Below are 24,145 nucleotides of genomic sequence, written 5' to 3' on the forward strand. Positions count from 1 at the left end.
AACTGTAGAAAATCATTATGCTAACAATTTCAATATTCTGTTATTATCATTCATAAATAATGATTGACTATAGATTTTTTAGAAACTCTGTTTATTTAGGATATAATTCAATACATATACCACTCACTTGATTGGCCAGTTGTAGTTGTTCTTGAAGATTCCTGACTGTTTCATCATCTGTATATATCTCATTTCCCATCTCTGTGCCAAAGGGAATGGCCTCCAATTGCTTTTCAACAGCATCTTTTAATTCACTGTGCAACCTTTGGAACAAACAGTTAACACAACAATAATCTAATTTTGGTAATAGTAATTACTGTTTCAGGTCAACTAAATAAACATTTGGGTCAAAAAATCACTATTTACAAAAAAATCATTTTTAAGTCAACCTCTAAATTTAGAAGTGTTTTAAAACCATTAAATAATGTGCTATAAGAAAAAATACATCACGATTGTGAATGAATTAAATTTGTCATAATTAATTCAAACATACATAATTCAGTTTGTCCTAGGAAGATTTTAATTTTTTAAAGAGGTAAAATTCTGAAATTATACCTTATTAATTGACAAGCCATTCAGAAAATAATTTTAAATATGATAATTTCATCTAGTTACTTAAATGGAAAGGGAATTTTAAATCTTGTAGAATTACTGTTAATTTCTTCATTGTGTTTCACAAAACTCACCTGATTTCTCACTAGTTCCAGTTTATAAAGCATAGAATAAAATTCTTGATGGTTATGAAATCAAGATTAGAGGCTTTACTTGCCAGCACTTTCTTACATAAGCTTGACCATAACTCTGAAAGCCTTAAGTTCAACTTTAACCTTACATTAAAGTAAATTACAAGTATTTCATGCTTTGAAATTACACCCAAAAAAAAAAAAAAAGCATAGAAAGGTTCAACTTAAAAGACTGATTAGGTGTTTATGTCAAAATGATGTACTCCTAGAAGGAAAAATGTTTTTTAATATCAGAAAAACTTAGAAACACTGAATTTATATAATTATAACCAGAAAACATTATTTATAATAAACACATCTCAAAGTAAAAATTTCCCAAAGGAATTGCATCCATCTCTCTAAAATAATTTAAACAGAATTATCTACTAATACTACAATCTCCATTGAAACTAGAAAAACGCAATCTTAAATTTTAAAACATATTTATTGAAAACAAAGTTCATCAAATAAGCCACAAGACAATAACCTCAGGTACCAGTGGGGCAAGGGGAGGGGGGAAAGGCAGTATAGGGATACTGGATTAAGAAATACAAATTATTAGATATAAAATAAGCTAAGAAGATATGTTGTACAACACAGGGAATATAGCCAATATTTTATCATAACTATAAATGGAGTATAACCTTTAAATATTGTGAATCACTATACTGTACATCTGTAACTTATATAATACTGTACAGCAACTATACTTCAATTAAAAAAAAAAAACTAAACAAAAAAAAGAACCCTTAATAGTTACAGGCATATTGCCTATACCCAAACTGCCTGAATTTGAAACCAGTATCTCATTTCGTTAGCTATGTGACTTTGGACAAGTTCCTTAACCTCCTTTGGCCTCAGTTTCCCAATCTGTAAAACGTAAATATCACCTATTAATATTGCTTATTCTCTTCTGGATTTTTTTTTTTTTTAACCGTTCTGTACAGTGTTTCTCTCTTTCTCAGTCTCAGTGGAATTTTCATCTCTCCAAACTTTAACTTTTGGAATTTAGTCCTTGGATGGCTTTCATCAATGTCTTATAGTTTTTGGAACACAGGTCTTGTGCCTCTTTAGGTAGGTTTATTCCTAGCTATTTTATTCTCTTTGATGTGAAGGTAAATTGGGGGTTGTTTCCTTAATTTATCTTTCTGATACTTCATTGTTAGTGTATAGAAATGCAACAGATTTCTGTATGTTAACTTTGTATCCTGAAACTTTACTGAATTCATTAATGAGCTCTAGTTTTCTGGTGGCATCTTTAGGATTTTCTATGTATAGTAGACATTTTACCTCTTCCCTTCTGATTTGGATACCTTTGATTTCTTTTTCTTGTCTGATAGCTGTGGCTAGGTCTTCCAATACTATGTTGAATAAAAGTGGTGAGAGTGGGCATCCTTGTCTTGTACCTAGATTGTACATCTCTAGGTATTTATCCGTTTCTTCTTGGTTCTCCATTTTACTGGTGTATAATTTTTCACAGTAATCTCTTATGATCTTTCATATTTCTGTATTGTCAGTACAGAAATATGAATCTGTAACTTCTCTTTCATTTCTGATTTTATTTGGGTCCTTTCTTTTTCTTAATGACTCTGGCTAAAGGTTTATCAATTTTGTTTATCTTTTCAAGGAACCAGAGCTTAGTTTCACTGATTTTCTCTATTTTTTAAAAGTCTCTATTACATTTATTTCTGCTCTGATCCTTTTCTTCTACTAACTTTAGGTTTTATTAGTTCTTTTTCTAGTTCCTCTAGGTGTAATGGTAGATTGCTTATTTGAGATTTTTCTTACTTCCTAAGGTAGGCCTATATTGCTAGAAACTTCCCTCTGAGAACAGCTTTTCCTGCTTCCCAAAACTTTTCCACCATTCTATTTCCATTTTAATTTGACTCCAGGTATTTTTTGACTTCCTGTTTGATTTCTTCAGTGACCCATTGGTTGTTTAGTAGCATATTGCTTAGCCTCTACTGGTTTTTTTTTTTTTTGGTAGTTTTTTCATTGTAATTGATTTCTAGTCTCATAGCATTGTGATTGTAAAAGATGTTTAATATAATTTCAATATTCTTAATTTTACCGAGACTTACTTTGTGGCCTAGTATGTGCTCTATCCTGGAAAATGTTCTATATGTAGCTGAATGTTTATTCTGTTACTTTTGGGATGGAATATTTTATACATACATATATATACATAGATGTACACATAAATAAAGTCTATCTGATGTAAGGCTAGTGTTTCCTTATTGATTTTCTGTCTGGATGCATGATCTTCCATTGATGTAAGTTGGGTGTTAAAGTCCCATATTATTATTGTGTAACTCAACACAATTTCTCCCATTATGTCTACTTATATTTGATTTACATATTTAGGTGTGCCTAAGTTGGGACATAAATATTTACAATTATTATATATTGTTGAATTGATCCCATTATCATTATGTAATGTCCTTCTCTGTCTCTTGTAACAGTCTTTGTTTTAAACTCTATTTTGTCTGATATAAGAATTGCTATCCCAGCTTTCTTTTTGTTTCCATTTGCATGGAAAACTTCTTTCCATACTCTCACTTTCCATCTCTGTGTCTTTAGATCTAAAGTGAGTCTCTTCTAGGAAGCATATATATAGTTCTTCTTTCTGTATCCATTCAGTCACTCTAAGTCTTTTGACTGGGGCATTTAGTCCAATACATTTAAAATAATTATTGATATGTATGTACTTACTGTCATTTTGTTCACTGTTTTCTGGTTGTTCTTGTGGTTCTCTCTTCTTCCTTTCTTTATTTTGCTCTGTATCCTTGTGATCTGCTGGATGACTACCTTTAGTGTTATAGTTTATAGTTTGGTGTTTAGATTCCTTTTTCTTTTTTGCATATCTATTACAGATTTTTGGTTTGTGGTTACAATGAGGTTCATATATAACTATATTTATAAAGATATATATATATAAAATAAATAATATATATTTTAAATTCATTCATATATGATTATTTTAAGTTGATGATCCCTTAAGATCAAACCATTCTGACAACCCTGCATTTTTAAAATCTCCTGCCATGTTTAATGTTTTTGATACATTTTATAACTTTTTGTGGGGTGTATCCCTTAAATACTTGTTGTGGAAATAGATGCTTTTACTACTTTTGTCTTTTAACCTTCCTACTAGCTTTATAAGTGGATGATCTATTTTACTGTATGTTTGTCTTTACCAATCAGATTTTTCTTTGCACAGTTTTCCTATTTCTAGTTGTAGCCCTTTCCACTTAGAAAAGTCCCTTTAATATCTATTGTAAAGCTGGTTTAGTGGTGCTGAACTCTGTAGCTTTTGCTTGTCTGTAAAACTCTTTATCTCTCCTTCAAATTTGAATGATAGCCTTTCTGAGTAGAGTATTCTTGGTTGGTATGTTCATCAATTTGAATCAATTGTGCCAATCCCTTCTGCTCACAAAGTTGCTGCTGAAAAGTCAATTGATAGCCTTATGGGAGTTCCCCTGTATGCTACTAGTTGCTTTTCCCTTGCTTCTTTTAAGATTCTCTCTTTATCTTTAATATTTGCCATTTTAATTACAATGTGTCTTGGTGTGGACTTCTTTGGATTCATTTTGTTTCGGACTCTCTGTGCTGCCTGGACCTGCATGTCTACTTCCTTTCCCTGGTCAGGAAAGTTTTCAGCTATTATTTCTCCATATAACTCCTCTGCCCTTTTCTCTCTATTTCCTCCTTCTGGAACTCCTATATTTTGAATGTTATTATGCTTGATGTTGTCCCAGAGGTCTCTTAAACTGTCCTCTTTTTAAAAAACTCTTTTTTCTTTTTTTGTTCAGTTCGGGTGATTTCTTCTACTTTGTCATCCAGTTCACTGATCTGTTCCTCTGTATCATATACTCTACTGTTAATTCCTTCTAGTGTATTTTTTATTTCAGTTATTATCTTCTTCAGCTTTGTTTACTTCTTTATATTTTTTAACTATTTGTTAGAAACTTCTAACTTCTCACTGTGTTCATTCATTCTTCTCCTGAGTTCACTGAGCACCTTTTTTTTTCATAGAAAATTGTTTATTTCACTTATAGTTTCACATTTATCAGCACAGAGTTACACAGTTTTCTCTAAACATTTTCAAGTGTCTGTATTTCTCATTTTGTGATTATTTTACAAACTCAAATATATGTATTTAGTTAATAATAAAGATAACATCAGATCAGTGGAGAAAGGAAAGATGATTAGAAAATAAAACTCTGACAGCTATTTATGAGAAAGCAAATATCTTGAATATAAGGTGAATATGTACTCACATATTCTTTTTTTTTTTTTTTTTACAAGACAGGCTTTATCAATTGTGATTTATCTGTATTAAATGTAATCGTATCAAATTTTAGCTTCTGCCAGAGTGAATTTTTTTTAAACATCTTTATTGGAGTTTAATTGCTTTACAATAGTGTGTTAGTTTCTGCTGTGTAACAAAGTGAATCAGCTATACATATACATATATCCTCATATCTCCTCCCCCTTGAGTCTCCCTCCCACCCTCCCTATCCCACCCCTCTAGGTGGACACAAAGCACTGAGCTGCAATGAGCATCTTTATTATCATTCTTTTGAACTCTTTATCAGGTAGATTGCTTATCTCCACTTGGCTTAGTTCTTCTGGGGTTTTGTCTTCATTTGGAACATATTCCTTCCCTCCTTGTTCTGCCTAATTTTCCATGTTTATTTCTAAGTATTGGTCAGTTATGTTTCCAGATGTTGGAGAAGTGGTCTTAAGTAAGAGACAGCCCACATATGGGGCCCAGCAGCACTTGACCCCATATGTGGGCTGTGTGGGCTCTTCTGTGTGATGAGGCTGACTACTCTCGGCACACTGGTAGACAAGGCTCATCCCTAGGCTGGTTGGCTGCTATGCCCTGCCTTGCATGGTGGCTGCTGGCCTGCTGGTGGGCAGGCCAGATTTTGGCATTGTTGGATGCACAGGCTGGGAGGTCCTTGGGTAGATGCTGGCCCACTAGCAGGCAGTATTGGGTTCTGGTACAGCTGGTTGCATGACCTGGCAGGGGGGTGGGTCTCAGCCCAGTGGTATACAGATCTAGTTCCCTGGGTGCTGGCTGTGGGACCCAGGGGATCCAGTGCTGGTGTCAGCCTACTGGTGGGTGGGGCCACATCCTAATGAAGCTGGCTCTGGGGCTCTGGAGATTCTGGGGCTGGTCCTGGCTAGCTGATGGGCAGGGCTGGGTCCTGGTGTGGCTGGCAGCAAGGCCAGGGGTGTTCCAAGGCTGGTTCTGACCTGATGGTGGGTAGAGTTGAGCCCCAGGGTACCTGGGTGTGGGTGTTGGGGAGGCCTGGGGTTGGTTCCGGTCCACTGGTGGGTGGAGCCAGGTCCCTGCAAGGCTGGCTGCTCACCCGGGAGGTCCTGGAACTGGAGCTTCTCTGCTGTTGGGCAGGCAGGCCCCCAAGCGCTAGTAGGCTAGAGGGAGGACTCCAAAATGGCACTTGCCAGCACCAGTGTCCTCATGGTAGAATGAACTCCCCAAAATGGCTGTCGCCAATGTCACCAGGAAGAGTCCCAGTTGCCCCGCCTCTCCAGGAGACTCTACGAGATCAGCAAGTGGGACTTAACAGGCTCCTTCAAATTACTGTCTCAGTTCTGGGACTCAGAGCATGTGAGATTTTGTGTATACGCTTTAACAGTGGAGTTTCTGCTTCCTACAGTCCTCTGGCTCTCCCATATGCAAGTCCTGCTGGCTTCCAAAGCCACAAGTTTTGAGGGCCTGTCTTTCTAGTGCAGGACCCTCAGCTTGGGAGCCTGATGTGGAGCTTGGACCCCTCGCTCCTTAGGGAGAACTTCTGTGATTGTGATTATCCTCCCATTTGTGGGTCACCTAACCTGAAAGTGCGGGTCTTGACTACATTATGTCTTTGGCCCCTCCTACCCATCTTGTTTTGGTTCTTTCCTTGTATCTTAGGCTGTGAAAAATCTTTTCTGCTAGTCTTCAAGTTATTCTTATTGCTGGCTGCTCTGTAAATAGTTGTAATTTTGGTGTGCCTAGAGGAGGAGGTGAGTTCAGGGTCTTCGTACTCCATCACCTTGGACACACCTTGCAAGGTCATTTTTATAGTCCTGCACTGTCATGCAAAGCAAGGGCCACCTATATGCATCAGTAGTTTATTTTTGTTTTAATATCTGAAGTATTTGGGGTAGGGGTGTTTAATCTTGCAATTTGCAATCCTGCTGTCTCTTGCCTGATGTACCCTAATTCTCCAAATGTTTTATAATTTTGGGTTTAGTTTGCTGTTCTTTTCCTAACCTGTTCAGCAAATTCTTAGAGACCACTGATTTTCAGACTTCTTTTCTAATATATGCACTTAAGAGTACGGATTTCCCTCTAAGAATGGCCTTAACTGCAACCCACAGTTTTTATGCTGTATTTTCACTATCTATCAGTTGAAAATATTCTCCAGCTTTCATGGTTAATTCTTTGACCTATGAGTAATATTTAAAAGCATACTGCTTAATTAGAAACAGCTGGGAATGATTTCTAATACAATTTTCACTGTTAGTAAGGAACAGAATCTGAGTACTTAAAAAATCTGAGAGTTGCTTTCTTTTTTTCCTTTAAATATTTATTTATTTTGGCTGCGCCAGGTCTTAGTTATGGCACACGGGATCTTCGTTGTGGAAGACTGCAGCATGCAGACTTCTTGGTTGCAGCACGCAGACTTCTTAGTTGCAGCATGTGAACTCTTAGTTGCGGCATGCACGTGGGATCTAGTTCCCTGACCAGGGATTGAACCAGGGCCCCCTGCATTGGGAGCGCAGAGTCTTACCCACTGGACCACCAGGGAAATCCCGAGAGTTACTTTCTGAATTTGTCAACCTTGGAAATGTTTTATGCGTACTTAAAAAGAATATGTATTTTGAAGGTATTAGGTATTTGTCTGTTAAGTAGGTTTGTTAATTGCATGGTTCAAATATTATTTTTTGAGTTTTTCTTTCAATTACTGAGGAGCAATATGTTTATATTTCCTGCTATCTAGTGGATTTGTCTGTTTTGCCATTCAATGCTATCACTGAATTTTTCTAATCTAGAAAAACAGAAAACTTGAAATTTTCTATTCTGAGGCTTTGTTACTGGGTACTTGCAAATATTTTTAAAATAAATAAATTTATTTATTTGTTTATTTTTAGCTGTGTTGGGTCTTCATTGCTGTGTGCAGGTTTTCTCTAGTTGCGGCAAGCGGGGGCTACTCTTTGTTGTGGTGCACAGGCTTCTCATTGCGGTGGCTTCTCCTGTTACGGAGCAAGGGCTCTAGGCGTGCGGGCTTCAGTAGTTGTGGCGCGCAGGCTCAGCAGTTGTGGCGCACAGGCTTAGTTGCTCCGCGGCATGTGGGATCTTCCCAGACCAGGGCTTGAACCCACGTCCTCTGCATTGGCAACTGGATTCTTAACCACTGTGCCACCAGGCAAGTCTCTGGGTACTTGCAAATTTAAAACTGTTATATCTTTTATCATTATGAAATATCCTTTTTTATTACTTCATTTTTCTACTCTATTATCTTGGTTGGCAGTTACATGGTTGGCAGTTACATTATCTTGGTTGGCAGCTGGCTTTACTTTTAAAGATTAAAACATGCATCATTGAGTTATCAAACTCTAAAATAAATTAGTATTATATTTCTTTTGGGTAATGCTAGAACCTGAGAATATTTTAACTCCAAATGCCCTTTCCCTAAATTTATGATATTGCTGCCTTATATTTAATTCTCTACAGATATTTTAGAGACATTATTATTGTTTTAGAATAGCTGATGTTCATTAGACTTTCTCCCATGGGCACCATTTCCCATAATTCTAAGCTTTCCTCTGGGATTATTTTCTTTTTGTAGAATATCTTTTTAGGATTTTCTTTAATTTTGGTAATGATAATGCTCTCAATTTCTTTTCATCTGACCTTTCTTCTGATGGATATTTCACTGGGTAAAGAATTCTACATTGACAGTTTTTCTTTCAGCACTTTAAAAATATTCCACTGTCTCCTGATTTCCAGTATTTCTGTTGAGAAGTCAGTTAATATCTTATTGCAGCTAGATAATAAGAAGATAAGCTCTTTCTGCTGTTAAGCTTTTTCTTTTTTCTTTGGTTTTCTTTGATTTTATAATAATGTACCTAGGTACAGTACTTTTGTATTATCCTGCTTACGATGCATGGTGTGTTCTTAATCTGTGGATTGATGTCTCTCTGTCCTCTCTTTCTGGGACTCAAGCTATATGACTTTTAGCTGTTTTCATTATTTCCCATATGTCTCTTACTATTTATTTATTTATTTATTTATTTATTTATTTATTTATTTATTTATTTCTGCATTTTCTATCCCCTTCTCTCTCTGACCTTCATTCTGAATATTTTCTTCTGACTTGGGTTGCATTCCACTAATTCTCTCTTCAGTTATGTCTGATTTCCATTATTACTGCAATTTTCAGTTCTAGAATTTCTATTTGGTTCTTTAAGAGTTTTTAGTTCTCTTATAGAAATTCTCAAAATTGTGTCTTATTTCATTGAACATAGTGCATAGTTATTTTAAAGACCAAACCGTGGATCTGCTTCTATTGTATACTATTTTTTTATGATTTTTTAACCATGCTGTCTTCAATCTTCCCATTACCAGTTCTTTTTACGCCAGATATGAGCCAGATATCACAAGTAAAAAAGTACAGAGATATTCTGAGGCCTAGCAATGATGTTATCTTCCTCTAAAAGTCTTCCTTTTCTTTTTTCAGGTGGGGAGGGGTATTATCAATCCTTGATCATGTCATTTATAACATCATGTTGTATCAAACATCAGAGTCATGTTTTAGATCTTTTCAGGACTAGTCTAACTTGGGGGAGTCACTCTTACTTCAAAGCCTGGATGTTCCTGAGCCACCTACCCTCAAGTTTGATGGGCCTGAATTTCAATTTTTATTTCTCTAGCTCCATGAATTCGTTTCAAGCTCTGCTCAGTTTTCAACCTCTCTTCACCTCTTCTGACACTGGGAGATATATTTAAGGGAAAGTAACCCAAAATGCAGGCTCATATCCCTGGATTTCTTTCTTTTCTTGGTCTTTACCCTACAATTCTACACTGAATCCAATTCACTTTAAACAAATTTGATTTTTGTCAAATTTTTGTCAAGATTTTCTAGTTTTTGTCCAGATTCTCTAGTTTTCTCAGAAGGAGTCTGTTGCCATCACTGTAAACAAAACTATCTAACTTATTTTCAGTTAATTAAAAATGTTCTGAGTACTAGTTTGGCTGCATCTCACTAGTTTGATATGCTATTTATTTTATGCAGTTTTTAATTTTAGCTTTCCTCTTTATCTCAGTAGTTGAAAATGTAGTTAGAAGAAATTCTTTACACTCACTTCTTGTTATTTCTAATTTATTGTAGGTGTGATTTATGTTTAATTTGTATGTATGTATGTGGTGCGGAGGGTCTGCAGCCCATGTCTATGTAAATGTTTCATGGGTCTTGAAAAACACAATATATTCCTGTTGATTCATATATGAGTAGTATAAACAGAAAAATATACACACATATACTCAAACTTGTTCTTTACTCTTTATATCTTTTACATTCCTGTTTATTTTTGCCCTTGTTTTCTTTGAAATATAATTTAGCTGCAATAATATATTTATAAATACTAAGTAAATACATGTTATCTAATTCTCCAAAGATCTTAGCAGTATAATTGAGAAAATAAAGCCATTTAAGTACTGCAAAGGTTTAAGGAATTAGTCTTTTTCAAAGCATTATTTTTTATGTATGGTTAACAAATCTTGAAAATTAGATATCAATAATTTTAGTAAGTTCAACAAACATTTGAAGAGATATTATGTACAGGATAGTAAGATAGTTCTGGTCCTAGCTGTATTTATTCAAATATATAATCAAGTCAAAACGTAAGAACTGTAAGAAAATAAAGAGGAGAAAGTTCCATCATATTTGGTTGGCTTCATAGTAAGAGGAGAAATGAAGAGAAATCATACAAACCTTTGTAGAAGTAAATAGTGTTACCCTTATTAATATCATTAGTAGCACCACATTTCTCTGCATAGGTGCTTTATCTGCAGTCACCATCAACTAGCTGATCTCTATTTTCTAGTGCAAATGCTAAAAAAAAGTCAATCTTATTGGTTTAGTTAATTGCAGAACTGTTTTGCTGAGAGAAATGATATACAGACCACAATTAGGAAGCTGGACAATCAGGAAGTGGCTACACCAACTACTGGTTCTAGGATCACACCACTTTAGCTGAGATCCTGGTGTCAGGAAGTTACTGCCAGAGCTATTGCCTGCAGGAACACCCTGACTTAGCTCTGACAGAAGCAGCTGCCAGAATTATTGGCTCTAGAGCCACTCTACACTTGTTAGATTCTCATCCACAAAAATAGATTCTCATACACAGCTTCTCCTCCTACTTATCTCCTAATTTAGGTCTCTTACATGTGTTTATCATTAGCAGAACCTAATTCCTACCCTGAACTAATTTTTAGTTTTCCAGCCTTTGCAGTACAAGAAGGTATACAAAAAGGAGGTTGGAACAGATGTTAAGCCAATCTACTATACCTGCCGTAAACTATTATTATAATTGTACAGTTTAATTAAATGTGACCCAAAGTGAAAAAAATAAAAATACAAAAGAGCTGGGTTTTTTTTCTATGAAACCTAAACTGAATATGAAAGGCTCAGTAAAGATGAGTTGTTAAATAGCTGCTGTTGAATTAGAGGTAGGTAAAATAATTATAAAACGTCAGAAAATTTATAAAATCACAGAGGATCAAAAGGAGATCAAAAGGATCTCTAAGTTCTCACTCTTCCAAAGAAACTGAAACTGGAAATTATAAAGAATGAATTATCTTTATGGTTTATGTATAAAAGACAACAAAGAACTACAATTAGTAGGCTTACTCAAAGTAACCATCTTAGGCATTATATAAAAAAGATTAAATAAGTGCACATTTACATTAAGTCAAAGTCAAAAAATTTTAAAGTATTCTATGCATGTCTTATGATTCTCCACTTCATTGCCTCTTTCAATCTGCAGACCATCTATTAATCTAGAAAGAAAGAGGGTTTGTACTATATTTTATGCTAGGTACAATGTAGTAAATCAAAAAAGTAACAGTGTTTCTGACCTCTTCCTGTTGACTATTTCATTGGATAAGATATTCCTGATAAAAAGTCTTTAAGAAAATAAATATTATCCTAAAATATAATACGATGCTTTACATTAAATTACTACATATCTATTCCTTTTAAGTTGTTACTTATGGTTTTTATTATTTTTCTATCTTACCACTTGCAATATTACTTCAAAAGATATTTAACAAGCACTTAACTATAATCATAAAAATATATAAACAATAAAACTGAAATCTAGTCCAAATCTCTCATTTCATAGATTAAGAAACTGAGATCCAAACGTAGGGACACTAAGGGGTGAAAGCGGGGTTGGGGGGGATGAATTGGGAGATTGGGATTGACATATATACACTAATATGTATAAAATAGATAACTAATAAAAAAAAGACTTATTTAAGTAATAGAAGACATGAAACAGATTTGAATTCTTGTTTTAATGATTTAATGTACATATACATAAGCAAGTGTTTGCAATCCAAAGTAAAAGTAATAAATGCCCTAACCAAGGTATAAAAATACTATAATGGAATGTGCAAAGATTTTTCAGAAAAGATCATATTTAAATCGGTTCCTAAGAATGTGTATAAGTTTAATGTATAGAGATGTGGGTGGTTTTCTCAGGCTGTTGGAAAATGTGAGCAGACAGAATGCTAAGAAAGTATGAGTGTTTGGAGAAATAAAGAATAATTTGCATGGAGGAAAAAAAAAAAAGAAACTGAGTTCCACCTCCTACAGTGTTGGTGGGAATGTAAGTTGGTACAGCCACTATGGAAAACAGTATGGAGGTTCCTCAGAAAACTAAAAATAGAATGAACCATATGATCCAGCAATCCCACTCCTGAGAATATACCCGGACAAAACTATAATTCAAAAAGATACATGCACCCCTATGTTGATAGCAGCACTATTCACAATAGCCAAAACATGGAAACAACCTAAATGTCCATCAACAGATGAATGAATAAAGAAGATGTAGTACATATATACAGTGGAATACTACTCAGCCATAAAAAAGAATGAAATAATGCCATTTGCAGCAACATGGATGCAACCAGAGATTATGACACTAAGTGAAGTAAGTCAGAAAGAGAAAGACAAATACCATATGACATCACTTATATGTAGAATCTAAAATATGGCACAAATGAACCTATCTACAAAACAGAAACAGACTCATAGATGTAGAGAACAGACTTGTGGTTGCCAAGGGGGAGGGGGGAAAGAGAGGGATAGACTGGGAGTTCGGGGTTGGCAGATGCAAACTATTACACTTAGAGTGGATAAACAACAAGGTTCTAATGTATAGCACAGGGAACTATATTCAATATCCTGTGATAAACCATACTGGAAAATAATATACGAAAAAGGAATGTATATATGTGTAAAACCGAGTCTCTTTGCTGTACAGCAGAGATCGGCACAACATTGTAAATCAACTACACTTCAGTAAAAAAAAAAAACAAAAACTGAGTTCCAGATAGATTAAAGTATTAATACCAGGAAAATCACCCAGCCAGTAACTGCAGTCCTGAAATTATAACTAATTATCATTAATAGGCAATAGAATTTTGGCCAAGATGACTTTCTAAAAGTTTTGATCTCTGAGGTGACAAAGATAAATCAAATACAATTCTAACCAGTCTTTGAATTGAATTTATCATTGATAGTAAGATGCACCATTCTTTTACATACGATTAAAAATAAAAATTGCTGCTTATTAATCTTGACATGCCATTCACTATGGCTATATCCCAATTTTGTAGATCTTAAAATAGGGGAACGGGGAATAGTGTTAGGGAATCTTACAGTCGAGTAAGAGAGAAGATAGAGTAAGACAAATACAAACAATTAGAAAACATTCTAGACAACTGCCTGGTACAACCTCTCTACATGCCTTCCCTCACCTGACAGACATTTTTCATCCTGCCTTCCCTCACCTGACAGACATTTTTCATCCTTAAGTCCAAGCTTCCTCAGTGAAGGTATCCACATCCCTGCCATGGTGTAGTGTTTCTTTTGGGGATTCATACAGAACAGTCTGATAACTAGAATTGTTGCTTCCCTTCTTCTGCTCCTACAATGAATCATATATATTCTTTCCAGAAAAATTTGGAATTTTCAAGTTCTAAATGCAATTGAATTCAATCCTTCAACAGTGCACCCTCCTCCTCTGCTTAAAACCCTTGAAGAGCCCCCTACGCCATCTGTAAGACAAGTTTAAATTCCTTAGCAGCACATATAAGATCTTATATGATCTGCTCCCTGCCCACCATCCCAGTCTTATGCCTAATTCCCCTATACAAATACGCTGAGATATAACCACAGTAAATGATCTGTATTTTAATAAACATACGATTTTTCATTTGATGAACTCCTACTCATTCTTAAAGACTCTGTTCAAACTTCTTCCTCTCACTTAAGCCTTCTCTGATGTCTCCAGCCAGAGTGATATCTTCAACAATTACAATCTAATGTATATATTGGACATGTTATAGTTAACACCGTCTGCCATGCACAGACTTAAGTAATCCTTGACCATAACCCATGCTCTGGGGAATAGCGCAGGCTATTTTTTACAGAGGGAAGTCAATGATTAGACTAAAGTTTTGCATATTTCTCAAGGGCAGCCCTATCATATGCTGACTGGCATGAAGCGTTCTGAAAATAGAAGTGTTGGCCATTAGTAACCAACAAGAATGGGTACCTTCAGGATTTGACCTAAAGAACAGAGAGAATCAGCTTTTTGGTTGGAAGAATAGGAGCAGCTGCTATATGGAAAGGGGTGCCATTACTGAGGGGGACAATTAAGGCTGTATGAGACAACTGATAAGAGGAGCATATCCTCAGAGATGGTCCTAATTGTTTCCCAGTTCTAGCTGTATTCCATGTTCCTCCTTATCATACATTCCCATTTACTCAGAATGACCTGTTTCTATTTCTTGAAGCAAAAAGAGCCAAATATGAATATATGTATGTGTTTATGTTCTTAATATTTGCAATCATCCACTCAAAAAAATTTTTTTTAGCATTTAATATGTATCAAGCACTGTTCAAAGGTGTTAGGTATACAGTGGTAAACAGAATAAACAAGGGCCCTGCTCCATGAAGGATACATTCTAGTAGATAAGACAAATAATAACCAAGCAAATAAATAATTTCAGGTAGTAACAGGTACCACAAATAAAATTGGATAATAGAAAACAGAAAGTTGGGGAGGGAGGAACAGTGCTAGATAATGTGGTCAGGGAATGCCTGCCTGATTGAAGAGAAGGAGACAGTCCTGTGTAGGTCTGGAGAATAACATTCCAGGCAGAAGAAATAAGTAAAAGGTCTTCTAGTGGAAACTGGTTTGCCAGTTTTAAGAAAGCCAAAGTAAGACGGCCAGTGTGACTGGAGACTAGTCATCAAAGGAGGGTGTGGTAAGAGGCATATATGTATGTAAATATACAAACACAGACTTATTATAAACAGAGACATATACAGAAATCAGGGTAACTCTGAATTTATATAAGGTTATTAAAAAGAGAAATATTAAACTTTATAATGAAAGCTTAGGATTTGGGTGAACTTTTGGGGATGGTCTTCCTCACAGTATAATGGGGTAAATTAGCATCAGAACAGCAGGGTTTACCATGTAATTCCAGAGATATCTTTTCACTCTCTCATTGGAAAATAGATCAAATATGTTCATCTTCTGCTATTATATAAATAAAGTTTTGGGGTAGAGAATACCATTTTTGGACAAGTACTGAAAAATAATGGCTTTATTACTATTTTTATAAATATACACATGAACTCCTTCTTCCCAAATTTCAAATAGACTATATTGTGTTCATAGGCTATTATCAACATACACTAATGATATAATAATTAGGGATGGTGAAATCAAATCTAAAATTACAACTCTGATCTATATTATTGTTTATTATTCAATTATCATTGGTCAATAAGAAAAAATCAATGAAAATAGTGCTAAAAACAATTCTATTTTATAATGCTATTGAAATCTTCTAAATCATAAATATTTAGTTTTAATCTTAAAAAGATAAATATATTAGACTACCATAAAACAAAAACTTACAAACTTAGTAAAATAAATAATATGTTAAATATAATTGTTTTAATTTATTAAATACTAACTTTATACTCTTATTGAAGTTTGCTGTTTCTGTGCTCTAAAGCTACATATATGCCTAAATAAAAAAGTAAAGACAGTTATAAATTTCAAAAAAGCTTTTTGGTGACAGTTGAACCAAAGACTAGTTAACAGATTGCGCAGCAAAAGATAGCTACATGTATCAGAGAAGAGTAAACTTTTTCTGTAAAGGACCAGATACCAAATATTCTAGGTTTTGTGAGCCATTCAGTCTCTGTCTCAACTATTCAACTCCATCATTGTAGAGCAAAAGCAGCCATAGACAATATACAAATGAACAAGTCTGGCCATGATCTAATAAACTTTTATTTACCAAAAGAGGTGGCAGGCCAGATTTGGCCCTCAAGCTGTAGTTTGTGAACCCCTGACAGATGCCGTTAAGTCTCTGTACTAGTTACTATACTTTGACTACAAGCAACAGTGATTTTTGTCTGTTTTATTCACTAATGTATTCCAGAAACTTGAATAGTGTTTGGTACTTAGTAAGTACTCAATAAATATTTGTGAATGATTGAATGAATGTTTTATTACCTCACCAAATATTAAATCTGAAGGCAAGTGGCTCTAGATTTGTTTCAGCAGTTCAATAATGTAATTTAAGGACCAAAGGCTTCCCCATCTTTCCCTTCTTCTAATCTCATTGTGTTTCTGATACATACTCTCATGGTTACAAAATGGCTATAGCAGCTTCAACATATATCACTTCCTAAAATGACAAGGAACAGGAAGGAGGTTAAGTTTTCTTCTTGCCAGTCTCTCTTTTTATCAGGGAGAAAAAGCTTTCCCAGAGGCTCTACAACAGACTCTCCCTTATACTTCACTGGGTACAAGTGAGTCACATGTTCATACTTAGACCAATTCCTGGCAAAAAGAAATGTGCACTGGTTTATAATCAAAGATTTATCACCTGAGATTGTGGAAGAAGCTCATCTCCACTGAGCACAATGCAACTGGAACAAAATCAGGGTTATATGAATTATGAAAGAAGGGAAAATAGCTCTTATGGAGGCAACAAATAATGTCTTTCATACCCTCAATAATAAAATAAAAATAATAACAATAAAAGGTAGTATTTCTTAGTGCCAGGAAGTGCTGTATATATATTCACTCATTTAATTATCTTATCCAATTTTCATCCTCTGGCAAGTTATGAGGAGGAAATATGATATTAAAGAAAAAATGAGACAAAAACAAAATAAAAAACACTATATTCTCAACATGAACTGAGTTTAAAGGAATAAACTAAAAATGGGAAGGATGATAAAATGAGTATCTTTTCACCTCTTCCTAAGTCTCATTTTATAAAATGACTTCATTATTTTCTATTTGTAATCAATTCCCAGAAAATACTCACCTATACACAAATGTATTAAAATGTTTCCAAAACCCAATAATGTGGAATTGCATACTATTGTATAATCCATGCCACTGCTAGCTTCCATTATTCAGACTTGACCATATTTAAGATATTTTCCTTAAAAATGATAAGCTCTTCTTGATTTTGCAGTCTTTAACAGCAATACTTAATTAAAAGCAGGATGTTGCCCTAAGGGCATAGAGTTCACTTTAAAACCTGATAACATTTCGAGTTACTAAAAGTGCCTTTTAATAAGCTCAGAATCCATTTTTCCCATTTCCCTATTATACTAAGAATAAATACATTCATGAGCCATGACTGCACTACTATTAAACAGGTAAAGGCAGATTTTTAAAAGACTGGTTTCAAAAGACCTGGACATAAAAGGAAGAGTATGGAGTCAAATATAGGAAACAACTAAATCATTAGCTCAACCATATAACACTGTATTATCTCCAATACATTAAAATACAAACTTAACTTACATACACTGGTGATTCAAAAGTCTTAGCAATAGTCTTTAATAGCAACATCATAGCCTTTTTAATAATTATTTTGAGAAAGAACAGTAAATCATAAAAAGTTAAAGTTAGAAAAACTTTCCCATGGGAAAAAACACAAATAAATGAGAAAAACTGAAAATCCAATTAAGAGATTTACATAGAAGAATGCAAACAAAGGAATGCCAAACTTAAAAAGAGCTTATCCTTTAAATGAATTTAAAACCAAAAAAAATGTATTTCTTCATTTTTTGGTTTTGTTTTGTAAGGCGACAACAAAAGATATATCAGGTCTCAGTCCAGTTGCATGACCTTTAAAAGTTAAACTTGGGATAGAATAAAACTCTGAACATTTTTAGAAGAAAATGTAAGAGAAGATCTTTATGACCACAGGCTGAGAGAGGATTTGTTAGACACAAAAACCAACAACCATAAGAAAGAAGACTGATATATTCAACTATCTCAAAATTAAAAAAAAAAAAAAAAAAGAAAAGAAAAGAAATTTCTGTTGATCAAAAATATCACAACCTGGGAACAGATATCTGAAACATACCTATTGTCTAGCATGTTGAATGAGCCATTGGCACTCATTATTCATTCCCATCCCTTTCCATATCCCAGCATCTTTCATAATGGCTGAAAGTCTAAAACTATGTTTCCCAGATGTCCTTGCAGCTGGTGTGGTGGATGGGATTAAAGTTTCACCAGTGACAGGCACTTGAAGGGGATATAGAAGGCAGAAGTGAGCTGAGAACATTCTTCTATAGGTACAGCAGATGGCAAGCAAAACTGATAGACATGAGTGTCTCTTGAAGTGAGTATCCCACGCCCCACTTTCCAGTGTCAAGTTTTCAACTCCATGGAAATGATGCTGTAGTGGTAGCTACAGAGATGGTGGCAGCAGCATAAATTCCTGGCCTCAGAATCTCAGCCTCTAAGGTATGACTCTAAAACCAATTATCTTACCTACATACATAGTACTTAACTGTAAGTGACTAAATCCCTTCTTGTTTGAAGTGCCTATGATGGTTACTGTTTACACTGATCAGCACACTAACAAATATTCAGAATACAGATTATATAAAGTACTTTGACAATTTACTAAGGAAAAGATAAAGAGAAAATGGGAAAAAGAAATGAACAAGCGTTTCATGAGAAAACCACATGGGTAAATAAATACATGAAAAATGGTTAACCATATTGGTATTCAGGAAAATGTAAGTTAAAACCACAATGAAATACCATTTAGGACTCAAAATAACAAAAATTAAGAAACCTGGTAAGAGCAAGTGCTGATAAAATATACGAATCAATAAGAACTCATAAATATCACTGGTGGGAATGTAAATTGGTATAGCCAGTTTGGAAATTAGGTTGGCAATATATTGCAAAATTGAATATTCACATAGCCTATGACCCATCCCTGAAACTCTTCTGCTTATGCATGATATTGAGTGGGAAAAAAGTAAGTCTCAGAAGACTAAATAATACTATTTTGGGAAGTTTTTAAAAATGCAAAACTAAATAATATATCATTAGGAATACACATACCTACAAAAATTTTAAAAAGCAAGGGAACGATAAACAAAAATTCAAGGCAGTATTAACTGCTGGCAGAGGGAAGGAGGGGCATGGGATAGGGAAGGAAAACATGGATAAGTGCACCAGTACTGATAACATTTTAGTTCTTAACTGGATGGTGGGTTGATAGGTTTCCGTTTTATCAGTATGTTTCCTAATATAATATATATTCTATACTATACTATTCATGATTGCTAATATTTATAAAGTGCTTATTATGTACCCTATTTTAAGCAATTACTTTATCCCTTACAGTCAGCTCTACGAAATAGGTTCTGCTATTATGTCCCACTTATAGATGAGGAAACCCTAAAGCACAAAGAGGTTAACTTGTCCAAGGTCATATAGCTAATAAGCAATGGAGCCAGGAGTCAAAAAGGAAATCAGGCCCCAGCGTCCACACTCATAACCAGTATACTCCATGAATAAAATACCAAATAACAATAATAAAAGTTACCTAAGACAACAATAAGATACTGAGTAGTTAATTGATCTACCTTTCATTTTCCTTGATGACATTTTCAAGTTGTAGTTTCATCTCACCCATCTGTTTCTGAAAGAATAAAATATGGTTGCAGAAAAACATTTTCCAGACAATTAGATTTATATTAAGTAGTTCATTCATAGGCAAGCAATCAGATTCTATAACACCAGTCTACAGATAAGAAATAATTATTCTTCACTTCTAACAAGCAATATTAAATATAGATATTTTAATGATACACAGAATGTAATAGAACATTTTGAATAGAATATAAGTAAAAATATTTTATATAACATATTAAGAAATATTTAAAAATGTAATTCCTATATTTAGAGATGTTTACAGGAAAAGAGATGTAAGATATTCCTTAATATGTCACTATAAAAGATATCCGATGGTCCCTAGACCTTGAATATATATCGTAATTCATCTTAGTTTAGGTGAAGTCCATGTAAGTGTTTGAATTTCAAAAAGTAAAATGTTAATGGCGAAAAAAGCAAATAAAGATCTTTTTTAGCAATAATTCATTCAGTCTCTGACTGACCACCTTTTTGAGTTGTATAAACTCTCTGCACTATACAAGGCTGCTACAGTAAACCAATGTGGTCACTAACACATACATTAGTAGGAAAGATGGTTAAAAAAAAAAATCACTAACTAAAATACCAATACAAATAAAATATATACTGTAAAGGGAATGAAATGAAGGTATTTTTAATTTTCTCTGAGGGGTTAAAGGGATTGTAAGATTTCAACAGGAAAGAAAGGGCATTTCAAGTAGGGTGAAATATGAGTAAAAGCAAAGAAGCAAGAAATATTAGATGACACAGGCATAGTCGTCAGTTCTCAGTAAGAGTAAACGAGCAAGTGGAGATCACGAAGGAGGCCATGTAAACTCATACTTCCAACAAAACTGCAATCAATTCATGATCTGTCCATTACTCTTGATTGGGTACCCCAGGCTAAAGGAGAAGAGCCAATCCTGGAGTGAACCTGGCAAGGGAAGGGTGGAACAGGCAATCCTCTAAACCTTTCTCTCTCCGTTTCAACTAGAGAAGCTCAAGGAAGCTTCCTCTAGGAAAACAGTGACAGCCAATTATAACTACAAAGCCGGCTTGAAAGGTGAACCTTTCCCAGGTCCCTGCTGTGCCTGAATCACAATTAAATCAAAATGAATGAATTCACTACCAGATAACTGAGAACTGACCACACATGGAGCCATGCAATGAGAGGTAAAACTGGAAAGGCAGGTGGCAGGTCTTGCTTGAATGCCATGCAGACTAAGAGGTTTGGATTTTATTGTAGCAATTATCCCCATTTTGTAATTATTTCTAAAAAAATCGATCTTTAAAAATTGCAAAAATGTCAGCGTATCTTGAAAAATATTATTCAAATAATTAGGTAGGATATATGCATTAACTAGGATTCAGGGTGGATCATTACAGTAACACTAAAGATTCTTTACTGTAAAATATTTCAAAACAGTTAATCGTTGAAAGAAAACAAAAATTCAGCAGTACCTTTCTCATCAGCAAATTTTCCCCTATTATTTACATTTTCTGGAAGAAACTTTCATATAGAGAATTATTGTGAATATTTTCCTGCTTTCAAGATATACTATTTTTTGACTGGTCAATAAGATAAGTCTTAAGAACTATTGCTACTCAATAATATCTATGTGAGCAAGTGTTCTTAGAAGTAGCTGTCAACATCTTTTTTCTCTCTAAAAGTAGCAACTATTCCTGCCCCTTAGGCTTTCTGCTACAGCTTCCTCTCTCTTGAAATTAATCCAGTAATCACTCTTAGATGGAGAATGCCAAATGGAAAAATGAAGTTAAACACCTTAGTAAACTAGCTGATTAAAGACACATATGAATCAGATAAATTATAAAAAATTAAAATTTAAAACAGTTTAATTTCAAGATAACTAGATATTCCATTTTATAACAATCAAACCACATGTCATTATAGCAATTTTGAGAGAGTGAATTCAGCAGAAACTTTAGTCTCACTAGTCCTAAAAATAAAAGCAAAATATCATTTGTGCAAAAGAGAGCTTTCTGTTGTTCTTTATCAATTAAAAAATTTAAACAAACAGCTCACACAGCTCAACAGCAAAAAAACAACCACTCAATCAAAAAATGGGGGGAAGATCTAAATAGACATTTCTCCAAAGAAGACATGCAGATGGCCAACAGGCACATGAAATGATGCTCAACATCATTAATTATTAGAGAAATGCAAATCAAAACCACAGTGAAGTATCACCTCAGACTGGTCAGAATGGCCATCATCAAAAAGGCTACAAACAATACATACTGGAGAGGGTGTGGAGAAAACGGAACCTTCCTACACTGTTGGGGGGAATGTAAATTGTAAAACAGTATGGAGGTTCCTTAAAAAACTAAAAGCAGAGTTACCATATGATCCAGCAATCCCACTCCTGGGTATATATCCAGACAAGACAAAAACTCTAATTCAAAAAGAAACATGCACCCCAATGTTCATAGCTGCACTATTTACAATAGCCAAGACTTGGAAGCAACCTAAGTGTCTATCAACACATGAATGGGTAAAAAAGATGTGGTGTACATATACACAATGGAATATTATTCAGCCATAAAGAATGAAATAATGCATTTGCAGCAACGTGGATGATCCTAGAGATTATCATACTAAGTAAAGTAAGTCAGACAGAGAAAAACAAATAACATATGATATCACTTATATGTAGAATCTAAAAAAAAAAAACGATACAAATGAACTTACTTAAAACAGAAACAGACTTACAGAAGTAGAAAACAAACTTATGGTTACCAAAGGGGAAAAGAGGGGGCAGGGATAAATTAAGAGTTCGGGATTAACAGATACACACTACTATATATAAAACAGATAAACAACAAGGACCTACTGTATAGCACAGGGAACTAGATTCAATATCTTGTACTAACCTATAATGGAAAAGAATCTGAAAAAGAATACATATATATACACACACACACATATAAACGTGTATAACTGAATCACTTTGCTGTACACCAGAAAATAACATGTAAATTGATTACAGGTAAACATTTTCTTCCTTATCAATGTTTTTGTAAAGAAAGGGAGCCTATTTTTTTCTTTTTTTTATAAGAAAATATTACCAAAAGGTTGATAGCTATGATTTCATACCTGATAATATTTCAGCTGTCCATTTAGCTCTTCCAGATGCTTGTCATACTCAGTAATAAGAGGAACTAAAAAGCTAAAGAAAATTTCAAAGTTAAAAAGATGCATATTCTTTTTAATCTAGTTTAATAAATATGTAACATGAAATAAATTAAACATCAAAATTTTTACATTAATTTTCTCCATAGCAATCAATACTTTGCCTTTTTCCTAAACCAGAGGTTCTCAACCTTAGCTCAATTAATATTTTAGGCTGAATAATTTTTTGTTGTTGGGGGCTGACCTGTGCACTGTAGGATGTTTAGTAGCATTCCTGGCCTCTACCCATTAGATGCCACTAGCACCCTTACCCTCCACAATTGTTGTGACAAGCAAAAATGTTTCCAGACATTGTCAAATATCTCGGGAGGGAAGGGAAGCAAAATCACCCAGTTGAGAACCACTATTATAGACAATAATACTGGCTTTTTTCTCCTTGTCAATTCAATGACAGATCATTTAAACCTAATTATAGCAGAATATAAAATAAACATTCCTAATACTAAAAAATTAACAATAATTAAACATAATTAAGAAAATAATATTTTTCTGGTAACTCAACCTTACCTTTGGTCAACTACTGAGTTTTCTACTGTGTCACCTGCAACTCCTTTGAAGACAGATTTCTATAACAGAAAATATTGCATCTTAAAATTTTGTTTTCTCACATCTTTCTAGTCAAAACTGACAGTAGTTTAAAATTAAATACAAGTAAACATTTTATAACCTTAAATCTGTTACTGCAATTACAAAAGAGGGAAAGAGAGAAAAAAGTTATCTTAATTGATGCCGAAAAAGTATTCAGTAAATTTTAACACCCATACATAATAAGACTCTTGGCAAAATAGAAATAGGAAGAAATTTCTCAATTGATAAAGAACATCTACTAAAAACCTACATCAATTACTATTCTTCATAGTGGAACATCAGAAGCACTGCACGAAATTCAGTAATAATACAAGGCTGCTCACTA

General features: G+C 34.2%; 1 protein-coding gene across 6 annotated transcripts in view; it reads right to left on the reverse strand.

Moving 5' to 3' along the window:
- LOC309627643 (sodium channel and clathrin linker 1-like) overlaps positions 1 to 24,145 on the reverse strand; it is a 224,099-nt gene that overhangs the window by 134,394 nt on the left and 65,560 nt on the right. For all 6 annotated transcript variants that reach the window (XM_082389786.1, XM_082389787.1, XM_082389789.1 and 3 more), the window contains exons 3-6: positions 23,740 to 23,798; positions 23,137 to 23,209; positions 19,976 to 20,031; positions 128 to 263 (exon numbers count right to left, since the gene is read on the reverse strand). In XM_082389786.1, the coding sequence (XP_082245912.1) occupies positions 128 to 263; positions 19,976 to 20,031; positions 23,137 to 23,209; positions 23,740 to 23,798 (324 nt within the window). The remainder of the gene's footprint in view (positions 1 to 127; positions 264 to 19,975; positions 20,032 to 23,136; positions 23,210 to 23,739; positions 23,799 to 24,145) is intronic.

Source organism: Balaenoptera borealis (genome assembly GCF_965194805.1).
Source record: "Balaenoptera borealis genome assembly, chromosome: 4".
Lineage (NCBI taxonomy): Eukaryota > Metazoa > Chordata > Mammalia > Artiodactyla > Balaenopteridae > Balaenoptera > Balaenoptera borealis.